The sequence below is a fragment of the Hippopotamus amphibius genome, chromosome 1, assembly GCF_030028045.1.
Source record: "Hippopotamus amphibius kiboko isolate mHipAmp2 chromosome 1, mHipAmp2.hap2, whole genome shotgun sequence".
Classification (NCBI taxonomy): domain Eukaryota; kingdom Metazoa; phylum Chordata; class Mammalia; order Artiodactyla; family Hippopotamidae; genus Hippopotamus; species Hippopotamus amphibius.
In genome coordinates this window covers 67,835,931-67,849,009 of record NC_080186.1, presented here as the reverse complement: position 1 = coordinate 67,849,009, position 13,079 = coordinate 67,835,931, and the positions used below count along the sequence as shown (strand labels likewise).

At 43.6% G+C, this 13,079-nt stretch overlaps 1 protein-coding gene across 1 annotated transcript in view; it reads left to right on the top strand.

Annotated features, from left to right (window-relative positions):
* ST6GALNAC5 (ST6 N-acetylgalactosaminide alpha-2,6-sialyltransferase 5) overlaps window positions 1-13,079 on the top strand; it is a 165,162-nt gene that overhangs the window by 146,916 nt on the left and 5,167 nt on the right. The window contains exon 4 of the mRNA XM_057744627.1: window positions 5,840-5,947. Within this exon, the coding sequence (XP_057600610.1) occupies window positions 5,840-5,947 (108 nt within the window). The remainder of the gene's footprint in view (window positions 1-5,839; window positions 5,948-13,079) is intronic.

Sequence of the window (13,079 nt, the reverse complement as noted above, 5' to 3'; positions counted from 1 at the left end):
CTGCACCTGGCACTTGGGGATACGTACAGTCAAAAATAAGGCAGGTCTAGACCCTGCCCTCCCAGAATATAGTCTTACAGGGCAAGCAGATATTCACCAAACAGTGGTCAGTGTGCCAGGTCATGTGAGAGGAAGAAAATGGTGCTGTGACCAGTGGGACAGGGAGACCTACCATAATCTAGGGCAAGGCTTACAAACATTAGTTGCAATTCAGTGATGGGACATGCAATGTATGTAGTGAGTCACTACAAGATTTTTTTTTAATGTAATGAAAAGAATGGAATAGAATGGAATGAAACAGACACTATCAGTATTCATCCCCCATAGTAAGTAAGGCAAAGTACTATCTCATGGAATAAAATTTGTTTTGGTTTTTTACATAGAACTATACATATACAGGGTCTTCTTTTTGAGGTGATAAAATGGTCCTGGAATTAGATAGGGATGATGATAGCACAATTCTGTGAATATACTAAAAAACACTGAATTACACACCTTAGAAAATGAAAATAAAATGAAAGCCATGTATAATACATGTGAGCATATATGCTCAATCATGATGTAAAATGTGTTTCTCAGTATAGGTCAAAATCTTCTGAAAAGCACTGGGCTAGAAGATGAAAGTGTGATAGAAAGGCTTTCTCCAAAAATGTGTTTAAGCTGAGTCCTAGGCTAATAAGTATTTATCCAGCTAAAGAAGAACCTGAGAAGGGGAGAGAGAAGTATTGTTATGGGTACAAGCGCTCAGAGGTGAGAGGACATGCAGCGGGTTGGAGAAGAGTCCCTACAGCTGCACACAGAAGTGCTACCAGGGAGTGGCCGGAGAGGATGCAGAGATAAAGGGTGAGGAGCTGGCCAAATCTAGGTGAAGAAAAGGACAGCTATAGGTACTGAGAGGAGCAGCGTGGTGTAGTCCAGATACACAGCTCTGGGTTGGAATTCTGACTCTGTTCCTCACTAGTTGTACGGCCTTGGACAAGGTATCTAACCTTTCGGGACCTCATGTGTGAAAAGGGCATAGTGACTAGGTCTCATAGGACTTGGTCTAATAATTAAATTCCCTCATTTCCTTAATTCTAAAACACGTACTTTTATAATTAATATGCATTTAATGATGCGATTTACCCCCTCCCTGACAAAAACTGTTGCTGATCCATTTCCTATCTTAAAACTAAAGAGAGACAATACATGAAGAGTGTGGAGCACTAGATCCTTTTGGCCAGCTTAGGCAGCTCTTTATGGAGAACAAGGTCTTAAAGAAAGACCAAAGCCCATCATCCCCAAATTCTTTGCAGGGAAGAGCTTTCAAGTCCTGAAAACCTTGTGACCATTTGAGGGCTGGTCCAGGCAAGAGTGGGCATGGCATCTGATGGAGTGAGGAGAAGGGGACCTGGCCACTGGCACTGTGGCCTCCTTCCCTGGAGGCCCAGGTGACTGCATGGTTAGCCCAGCCAGTAGATCACATGGGAGATCCTGGTCGTCATCACACGCTGTCACGAAATCCAGTCACTTATTGTCCTCCAAAACCACAAAGAAGAGAGACCGGTGCTCATTTGAATGAGTTATTTAACCAAGAGAGCATTTTTATAAGAGGAGAATGAGGGAAGTTATTTACAGTTTCATTTTTTTCTGGTTGGAGAATTCAAAAGAAGTAGAAACATTCTCTTCAATAGAAAACAGTTCTCTCTTTAGCGTTTAATGGTTGTTTGATAAATTTAAGTATTCCTGAAACACTGCTGCAGTGTTAGCTATTTAGGATAATTACACATTGCTCTGGATCTTCTTAAGGGATTAAGTGGATAACTTGGAGACGAGTCATTCCTTCCTTAGGTCTTTAGGAAACAATCTCACATCAAGACATAACCCACTGACGAAATTCATTACATTCTGACCAGTGAAAACCTTTTGCTCAATAGGCCTGTGTCCTTAGCCCAGCCGGCAAGGAGACAGATAACATTTCATGGTTTGGCTACCAGGCTTCTCATCCATCTACTGGGATCCACACAGTCCCCACACAGGCAGTCACACTAACAGATCCGTGGGATGCCAGAGTACGTTGTCACTTTTAGAATTTTTGTGCCTCTTACCTTTAAGAAACTTTCTTAAAGAAGTTAATATTGTATGGACTCAATATTCTCTTGTGCCCACATCCTTAATCTTCCGTCTACTCCAAGCTAAAAGAACAAAATCAGAAACAGGCCTTCAGAACAAAACTATTTCTGCAAACTAAAACACAAAATATTTAGGGTCTAACAGTATGGCCTCTGTGTATGCTTTTCTTGATACCTAACAAAACAGTGACATGGATTAAAGACACACAAAGTATGGAGTATCTCATTCTGCAATCTCATGATCAGGACATTCATTTCAGGCTAACATTTTGAAGAAATGGGATAATTCAGTAGATTTTGATTTATGGAAGTGTCACCCTCCTTAAAAGTGGAGAAAAAAATGGCTCAGGAGCAATCTGCAATTAAGAAGCATGACAAATGACAGAGATGGCCAAGTTGTATTCTTTGATATTAGAAAGTAACTGTACTTGAAAATAACTTTATAATTGAATGAGGGTACCTTAGGAAAATATAATTCAGAACCAATATTATAGTAATTAGATAAAAGAAGCATAGATGAAATAACTGCAGGAAGAATATTTCCATAGAGATTATAAATGAGATTCTGTTGGAGCAGAAAGTCCTTTAATTGTAATTTAGCGTGCACTATAGAATTATCAGCTCAGTGTGTTATTTCATCATGTAAAAGAATATCTGATAATTTTCCCTAATAAGCACATGACAGCTCTTCATATTCCTTCATAACAGCTGATTAAGTGTAAAAACAGTAGATATTCCTTTCTTGGAAAAAGAGTTTGAATCTTTTTAGAGAGACAGCACAAAGCAGTTGCATTTCTATAGCATGTGATCCCAAAAGGCTATTATTTCACAAGTCTGGGGAATTTTAAGTGGCACTATAAAGAAACCTTCACCTTACTTTCTTTAGCCCTCCACTTTGTATTCTCCCCATTTTTACCCATTAAACCTTTTTCTGTAGAGTCATATCCACCTACATTTCAGGCTGTGGCTTGTAATTTCTACTACATTACACAAAAGAAAGCCAAAGATGTGGGGAAGTTTCTGCCACTGGGAAAAGCCCTCTTGGTGTTTCCTACAACTCAAAAGCATAGGGCCACGAGTGTGATTCCTGGATCAGGAATCTGGGGATTAAACAAGCTGTCATTCTCATCCTGAGCTCCACATCCTCCCACTTACTCACTCACTCATCCCGTTTAAGTCTAGAACAACCTGCCATTTCAAGGTCACAGCCTTGGTGAAGACAAGGTCTAACTTGAGGCAAGGCACTGCCTTCCCTTCCCCTCCCCTGTCAGTCAGCTCTGCTCTGTCACTCCTCCTTCAGTCCCAAAGGTCTTATGAATATATTGCCCTGGTGAGAAAGGAGGGGGGTTGTTAATACCTGTGTGGGCTGGAGGCTCCAGAATTTTCTAATTACAGTAAGTCCCTTACATACAAAGGAGTTCCACTCCGAGAGTGCATTCATAAGTCCAACAAAGTTAGCCTAGGTACCCAACGAACACAATTGGCTATATAGTACCGTACTGTAATACGTTTATAATATTTTTCACATAAAAAATACATAAAAAACAAACACAAAAAATAAAGAAAACATTTTTCATCTTACAGTAGAGTACCTTGAAAAGTACAGAAGTAGAGTACAACAGCTGGCATACAGGGGCTGGCATCGAGTGAACAGGCAAGAAGAGTTCCTGACTGGAGGAGGGAAGGCAGGTGGGAGATGGTAGAGCTGAAGGATCGTCAGCAATCGGAGATGGAGGACAAGCTACAGCTTCACTCACGCCTGATGTTGATGGCACAGGTTCTGGTTCCTTGATGGATTTAATCTGTCCTCTCTCTTGAAAAAACAATCCAGTGATGTCTGGGTAGTAGCTCTTTTTTTCTCATCATAGATGACATCCTGGGCTTAAAATAAAGATACAGTACTACTGTACTCTATTCAGTACTGTACAGTAAAGTACAGTACACAAAAGCACAACCACTTGTAGAGGATGCATGCACTTGACAGTGTACGCCAGACATGCGAACTAACTTACGTGATTGGACATGCAAGCACACGTTCGCATCTTTGAAAGGTCGCAACTTGAAGGTTCATACGTAGGGGCCTTACTGCGGTACCCTGACTACTGATGATGGCTCCTACACAAGAGCCAACAGCAGTGTTGGAAGGATGTCCGTTTCTCTGTGTGTACTGAAGAGCACTGAGAGTAATGGTTGGATTCTTTACTTCATTTTCTCCAACTTAGCAACCAAGAGGGGAGGAAGGGATCTTGATATATCAACATACCAGACTAGGAACTTTTTATGATGTTCTCTCCTTTAGTCCTCGAAATAGCACAGGAAGATAGAGCTTCCCATGCCTGCTTTCTAGATAAGAAATCAAGGTTCAAAGAACAGCAGTAACCTGCCTCAGATTATTTAGCTGGTGAATGATAGAAACTAGTGAGATAAAAATCCACGCTTTTTCCATCTTGAGAATCTTTTAAATGTACTTCCTGGGATATTACTGGATCCAGATACAGTGGAATGGAAAATAAAAGAGTAAAGGGATTAAGAACTAGAAAGTTGAAGCCATGAACTCAGGAATGACTACATTACCCATTCCTGTCAGGTATGTGACAAAACAAAAGACTTCTTAAAATGCCTTTTTTGGTTGTTATTCCTTATGTGAAATGGAAATAATGCAAACTGCTTAACAAAAACTCTTCCTTCGCAAAGAGGGGTGCTGTGCAGTGCAAGCAGAAAAGCTTTCCTGTGACTCTTATTCACATCACATATGGTGCTACGGCGGGGCAAAGTCAGACAGTCTGACCTTGGGGATGAGGTGTTTGAAACTGGCTAATGAGGCATGCCATAAGCCCTGAAAAAAAAAACCGCAAAAGCAGCAACCCCCGAAGAACTGAAATTAATATCCACAGCAGCATAGCATGGTGGACCAAGTCATCCTCGCAGGTCAAATTAGACCTTGATGTTGTGTCTCCACAGTTACCCTTAGGCTTGGTGTGTGGTTAGGGCTCAATACAGATGTTTGAATGGGCAAATGAATGAATGTCGGAACCCACCAACTTATTCCTTAAATTCTGTCCATTTTTGGTCTTCTAATAAAAGTTTACACAGGGCTCTGACTATTCTGAGGTAAAATAAAGCAATTGCTCAATTAAACATGAGCATTCCTGTGGCCCTTTTCCTCTGGTCATTAGCCCATATTCAAATGAATGTACTCCTTCTAAGCAAAGACTTTCAGTCAAGATGTTGATGTTAATTAGTCTAGCTGAAGGCAAGCTTCTACCTTAAGATCAATCAATCGATCCCTTGGTAGATAAAGACATCTGTGTTTATCCATATTTAAGAAGCTCTTCATTACCCACCCTGCTTGGAGAAAAAAGGATATTCATAGCTAGACAAATATTGTAGTTAATAAAAAGAGTTGACACACGAGGATTGTCGTCTTACAAGAAACTGAGTGGTAATAATTCGCACTTCAACATTGAAACAGTGATCACCGTCTTTGGCTGCGTAGAAGTCCCTTGAGAATCCACGGTGATGGAGCACTGACGTCATTTATCGTATTATCATGGAAAATGGTGGTATTGGTAACAGATATCTATCTGGTAAAGTTCCAGCTGTTACCAGATGGAGAGAGAGAGCGTGTGCGTGTGTTTATAGTCCGCCTTGTTCCAGAAAAGATTTAAGGTGGAGTGGGTATAATGATTATTTTACCAGCTTGCAGACTTAACTGTTGTTCCTTCCAGGAAGATCTCCAACACTTGGCTCAGCACGGGCTGGTTCACCATGACGATTGCCCTGGAGCTCTGTGACAGGATCAATGTTTACGGCATGGTGCCCCCAGACTTCTGCAGGTAGGGTTCATTCTGTAAGTGTAATTCGTCAGCACTGCTGTGCAGTGTTTATAAATATCTGATGCCAAATATCAACCATGAAACATGTCTCACTGTCTTCTTGAAGCAATTAATTAACATGTCCCAAGTCCTGGTTCTAGAAACAACAAACTGCATTTAATTATGTGATATAAAATATTGAAAGTTTTTGTTTGTACTGCTGGAGAATTAATCCATCTTGTGGGCTTCATTTATCTTCTGAATATTTATCAACCGAAAGTAATGCAATAATTGGCACAATATTAACAATGAACAAGCATTAAGAAATATTAGTTATTTTCTCATTTGAAAGGAATGTGGTAATTTTTAATGAATTAAAGAGGGCAATTTCTGTGACGGTAAGGCCTGTTTTCCAGAATTAAAATATTCCTCTGAGTCTCTTTCCCTTTCCACATCAGTAGCCTCAGTTTGTGCTTCTAAGACCAAAAGCACAGGCATAATTATTTTGATGTATCGCTTTAAAAGGAACACACATACATCTCTGTTGCCACCTTAAGTTACCTCCTGGCATGCACCCAGGCAGAGTTTGGTGTGTACTAACAAATGCACTGAGAAATAGTCAGGGCCTGATTACGTGGAAGCCCGACTGAAAATTCACCTGTAATCTAAAGGAATGATGCCAATACATTCAGAAAGTTTCCTAGTTGTCAGGCATGCCTGCTGACCTGCACATGGCCTCAGTCCTGACCTTCAAAGGGTAAAACCTTGGGTGAGAGGGCATTTTAAACTTGGTCATTAAAATTTATGCTTGCTTATACCTTCATATGTTTTAAACCTAACAAATTCTCGAAGGCCATGGGCCTTTAGGCAGAATCTACAATTTGGAGGTTTGATGCAAGGATAATAAAGCGTACTTAATTGTGCTATTACCACTTTGCCACTTTTCTCTCATCCTTTTTAACCCAAAGACAGCACAGCAGCAGTACTAGTTTATATGTGAGAGTCAGGTCACAGAGGAGAAGGAAAGGGGTAGACAGAGCAGACCTTTGAAATCTGCTGGACTCATGCACCCCCAGAGAAGACATAATGTAATGAGGAAGGGGGTGGAGTCCGGACCCAGACAGCACAGGTTCAAAGCCCAGCCCTGCCACTTACCTTAAGTAGGTAGCTCAATCTCTCTGTCTCAGCTTCCTCTCCATTAGAAGTGAATGTGATGATGGTAATAGATTCCGCCTCAGGGGGTTGGAGGTGGATGAAATAAGTGAATACACGTAAAGTGCTTAGAACAGCACCTAGTACATGGTCAGAGTGAGCTTGGATCCTCACCCAGTTCCTCATCACTTAATTCACTGGCCTTGTTTTCACCTTCAACAACCTCCATGCAAAAAAGTAGGATGGCGTAAAAAAGCAAACTGCCTCCTCAAACCAACAGGCTAACAAAGGCAGTGGCAGCGGCCCCTTTGGGCATGCCGACAGCCATCAAAGCGGATGGTTAGGTGGCAGATATAATTATGGAATATTGCCATTAGGATGCCAGAGAGGATGGGCAGGAATAAATTGAAATGTTAGTGACCAAGTGTTCAAGGAAATATTCCATTTATTACAGAAAACAAATGAAAGGCAAGTTAACCTGTCATTTCTCTTACTCAGAGTTAGTTCATCACGACTTGGTGCACGTAGGATGGGAACAATTTACAGAATGACACTAGCAAGGAAGTCAAGATACTGTCCGTGCACCGCATGTTGCCACCCGCTCTGATTTTCTGTTCCTCAGCCACCATCCCAAAGGTTCGATAGTCATTCTCATGAGATGCTTTTGGCAAGAACTCTTCAGAAGGATCCCTACCCTCAGTGTCCTGTCAGGGAAAGTGGAGAAGTGTGCTGGGTGTCCTCTGGTGCAGAGGGTTAGGCTGGAGACAGCATCCTCTTCAGTCCTGATGCCTGTTTAGGAAGGATAAGAAGGGAAAGACCAGGAGCAGTACGGACTGATTCCCAAGTTCCTTTCATCTTCACGCCCGGAGCACTTGGGCTGAACCACCAGGCACCCAGTTCCCAACTGGCGACCTTGAGTCTTGCTGTCCTCATCTGCAAAATGGGCATAAGAAAATAATAATAAAAGCAAACAGTTCACGGTGAGGATAAATGAGATCATGGGTGTAGAATGTTTGACACAGTGCCCAGCACATAGTGCTCAGGAAAGATTATTAATATTGTTCATGCTACTAATACATTAACATTATACCATAAGATACATGACATAATTATTAATATTATCCTAATTACTTTAGAGTTTTCCTAAAAGGTACAAAGAATTTTAGAGGGTTCAAAGAATAGGCCATAACTCTTGGCCTTACCCACACAGAAATCTAAGAAACACAGCAAAGCTACTTGGAGTCAAGTGAGTGTTGCAGGCAGTATCTGCCACCAGAGAATGAAAAAGCAACTTATAAGTTAACCCTGCTGCTAGTCTGACCATTCCTCCTTTTGTCTTGATTCTGAAAGAAGCTGAGAACTCTAAGGCCAGCAGGGTACGTGTGTCATGAGCTCTAGGACTTACGGAGGTGAGATATCGCCAGGGCCAAAAGTGGTAGGGAAGGTTTTGTGAGATGATAGACCTCACGCTGGTTGAGCCCACCAGAACATAAATGCCTCAGTGGCAGAGACTTTTGTCTGTTGAGATCACTGTTGGAGCCGTGGTGCACAGGACAGTAGATAAGTACTGTCCTGGCCTATAGCAGATGCTCCATACCTACCGAGTGAATGAATGACTCTGTCCTCTCTCTCTCGTGCTGTAGTAAAAGGGTGTTTACATGGCTAAAAATAAACCATTGCTGCCTCTCAGAAGCTGTGTGAGCTTGAGAAAGTTATTCACCCTCACTGAGCCTTAGTCACTATGGGCAAGTTACTTAATGACTGTCTCAGAAGACTGTTTCCATGTCTGCAAGATGGTGATGACAGTAGTGCTTGCCCCCAGGTTTGTATGATAATTCTACGACATGATAGAGGAGGAATGCCTGGCACGGCCTCAGCGCATGTTAAGCATGGATTTACTGGTGAAAGGACTCACTCATCTGCAGGTGTGGACACCCATGAGCACATTTGAAGGAGCTGTCCAGCGAGCACTAATGAATGGTGTTCGGTCAGTGGGGAGGGCCTGCCTGCTGGAAAGGGAAGGACACAAAAGGCCTCCCATGTGAATTGGGTCCCACTTCTCCTCACTATTGAGCACTGGCTTCAGGGGACCTCCAGCTCCTTGCAGGACACCACATGTGCTGTTCACAGCAGACCTATCCATTCTGTGCCTTCTTTATGCCCAGCTTCTCACTGGAATGAAGAGTTTGGCACATGGGGCCAGATTTCAGCAAACCAAAGGAGAGCCAATGGCTCTTTTGGGGTGAAATAACCTTTCCATACTTTTTACAACTAGGACCCTCAGAAGAAGTCATTTACTAGCTTGATTCTGTAAAAATCAAAGTCAGAAAAGACTCTGATTCATTCAACTACTGTGTCGGGCACTTGCGGACATAATGAAAGGTGAATGAGACAGGGTTTCTGCCTGCCGCCTCCTGAGTGTCACTTGAACACAATTCAGTCGTAAGGAACAGAAGGTTCCCAAGGTGCCTGTGGGAGAAAATATTCACGCTCCGCCTGTCAGTAGTCTCTGACCCGCAGGGCTTTATTGAAACAAGCAGCTCTGGCTTTCTCCTCGCCTGATCCAGTGGAACAGGGCAAGGAGCTAAGATGAGAGAACATTGGTTCCTCCTGCCCCACTTCATCAAGAGCAGAAAAACTTCTCTCTGTTTTACATGTGGGCTCTCATATCACAAAGGGTCCCATGGCGAAAAGGTACCTTGACATCCCTGGCAACCTCTGATCTAAGATATAGGCATGCTGCTTTCCAATCTAAATCACGCTCTCACACACTTTTGAGGAGATTCTAGTCATCACCTTCTCATTGCCAAGGAAACCAAGGCACAGGAAGACCAAACGCTGGACTACTTCTGCAGTCTTTTCCATCAGCTTAGCGTGGCAGTGACCCAAAGGGAACGTCAGCTGCTGTATGCTGGGACCTACAGGAAGGGGGTGGAGTGAGGACAGGGATTAGGGGACTAAATGATATCTTGGGGAGCAGAGGGCTGAGCAATCCATGGGTGCCTGACGTCTAAGAAGTGTGGGTGGGTTCACTCCCTCAAGCCCGGAGCTGTCATTTTCCATCCAGCTCTCCTGGAGGTCTGGCCTTCTCATCCCTCCCACCCAAAGGACCTGGCTTACTTCCAGGAATCATTCATTGGCAAGGAAACTTCCAGTAGCCTCTAAACTACTAAGCACATGGACTCCTTAGGGAGACTAATAGCCCCACGTTCATATTTAAAACTCCAGATGGAAACAGTGAATGTATAAGCGGCCACGGTGGCAGAGGAAGGACCTGTTATTCAAACCTGGCAGAATCTAACACTGACTGAAAGTCACGTGACTGGCGTGCACCCGTTTCCTCCTGAATTTGGTGTTGCCGTAGCCTCCTGACTGCTCTCGCCAACTCTGGTCCTTCTCTTTCCTCTCCAAACACCACTGTGCTGTTGGATAAACCACAAGTCTGACTCCGTCACTTAAACCCCTCCGTAGGTCCCCAGAGCTTTTAGAACAGAGTTCACACTCCCTAGCTTAGCACCCAAGCCCTCAGGTCCTGGCCTCTGCAGCCATTTAGCCTCACCTCCTCTACTCAGACTCATCTTAGCCACACTGAGGAGCTTAAGGAGGCACTCACCCTGCACAGTCCTGGCCCTTCGTCCTCATCTTGGAACGTCCATCTCCTCCTTCTTAACCTGGCTGATCGCTACTGGTTCTTCACCATAATACTCATGGCTGATATTTTCTCTGCACATACCACGTGCTGGTCTTGTGCTCACTACAAATACAGGTGCCATTTCATGGAACCTTTATGATAATCCCAGGAGATAAACATTATTAGTATCACCATTTTACGTATGAAGCTTGAGGACATGAAACAGCTGGCCAGAGTTGTGGGGCAGGTAAGTGATGGAGCTGGGATTTGATTTCAGGTCTCCAGGGCTCAAGAGCCAACACTGTTAACCCCTCACTCCACTGCTTCAGACACCCTCCTCCTCCAGGCTTTCCCTGACTTCCCGTATGCGTCAGACCCCACCTGTGCCTCGACTGGGGCCTCTGCCACCTTCCCCTCTGCCACCTTCCCCTCTGCCTCACCTCTCTGGGTGACACGTCCATGGCCTTCATCAGCCTGTAATCTCCTTAAGGAAAGAGGTCGTGTCTCAAGCCACACCTGTATCTCTAGCTCTTGCCATTGTGTCTGGTACATAATATGTACTCAGTATTGATTAACTCGATGAATAAATATAAACCTTCCTTTCCTTGGTGGTATTTAGGAGACTGATTCTGTATTTATTCCAAGATCAAAAGTGCCAGGTGAGTGAAGAGCATAATTAGCCAGTGGCAGGTTCGGATTTCCAGGGTCTGAAGACGTCACTGGTGGCCGCCTGTGTCATGCCCAGGCAAGGCCAGCACTGGGTCCTCAGGGAGGGGCTCAGGCACGAGGCACTAGTCTCCATCCTGCCTTTGTCACTGGACTCCAGGTTCATCGGTGTTCCGAAAGCTGGAGAAAATTAATGTCGTGTCACACCAGAGACAGCCTCAAAATATATTGTTATGGGGATGTAGACCTTTAAATCATGCGCTATTCTTATAGGAAGCCAAATCCATCCTCTCTGGATGGACTATAAATTGCAATGAAAAAGATCTGTTATCATTGCTTTCCAAACTAAGTTATGGTGAGTATTTTTAATCTCATTTTCCATTGTAAATTATTTGTGATGATAATGGGCCAAGCATTTAAATTCTACCTAACAGTCTTATTTCTGGTCATACTTAACACATTACCAAGTTTACAACTCTCTGTTACCCATCATTTCTTGAGTATTAATTAGCAGAGTAATGACTCAGAGTGATCACTGTCATGGAACTAAATTAATATCTCATCCATAATGTGAAGGACATCTCAAAGGTATCGTGAATATCAGAGAGTTGATTCTGCTAGAGTTATTAGCTAGTGAACATTAATAAAGCTGCCAGCGTAACAGGGCAAGTTCCTATTTGGCAACGATCCACAGTGTAGAATCAGATGCTTACGGAGGACGGGTATAGAATATAATGCATCCACGTGGTTCACATTTTATGACGTGAACTTAAAATATATTGTATTTTCTTGTAGATGCTTAACTCTGTCATAATATCTTTTTCTACCTTTACTATAATTTGACCAGCTCTTACCGGTCACTGGGTGTTTTCATGACCTTCCTCTCTCCCATGGGTGCAACGCATCTGTTATGAGATGTTACGGCCTGAGGTGCCTGAGTGGTTCGGGTGGATGTGGGATTCAGGTGACTCACTTGGGCCCTGACCCGTGCAGGGTGGACAGATGCAGGCTCTCGGTGATTTTTGTGCCCCAGAAACACAAGTGTCATTCCACTGGCTTCCAAGATGTGTGGCCGTTTCCTCTCAAAAGAGGCTGCAAAAACAAGAAGTGGAGGCAACAGAATAAAGGTGGTTCACAGGGCCTCACAGGCCTAAAGTAGCTGTGTAGGAAGGCCTGTTAGGGGAACATTTTCTTCTGAGTGCTCCATAGTGTCCCCAAGGCCCCCAGTGCAAGCCAATTTCAGAACAGTCTAGACACCTGACCGCTATTGATTCAACACTATTCCTCAATGCTTTCCTGACTACCTGCTACATGGTACTGTGTACCATGCCAAGAATAAAAGTGTGTTTGGAGAGAGTATCTGAGAGCTCTAAAGAGAGGCAAGAGCACCATCCTTTCGTGGGGATCTTTGTAGCCTTATAGATAGTCCAGCCCAAACCCAGAGATCAGGGTCAGCCTAGATGGTACTCAGAAACGGAAGTATCCACGCGTACCTGTTCATGATACGAGGTTTCTTTCTAATTGCACAGCTTAGCTTTAGAAGATTAAAAAATGGCACATTGCCAACTCCTGCTGTCATTGATATCGGCGAGCAGAACTGTAAGTAAGCGTGAGGGCTGTTCTTCACACCCTGACCTGCAGCACAGTGCCCACCAGGCACAGGCCACCTCTCTAGGTGGGTGCTTGGGAGGATACAGCAAGGAC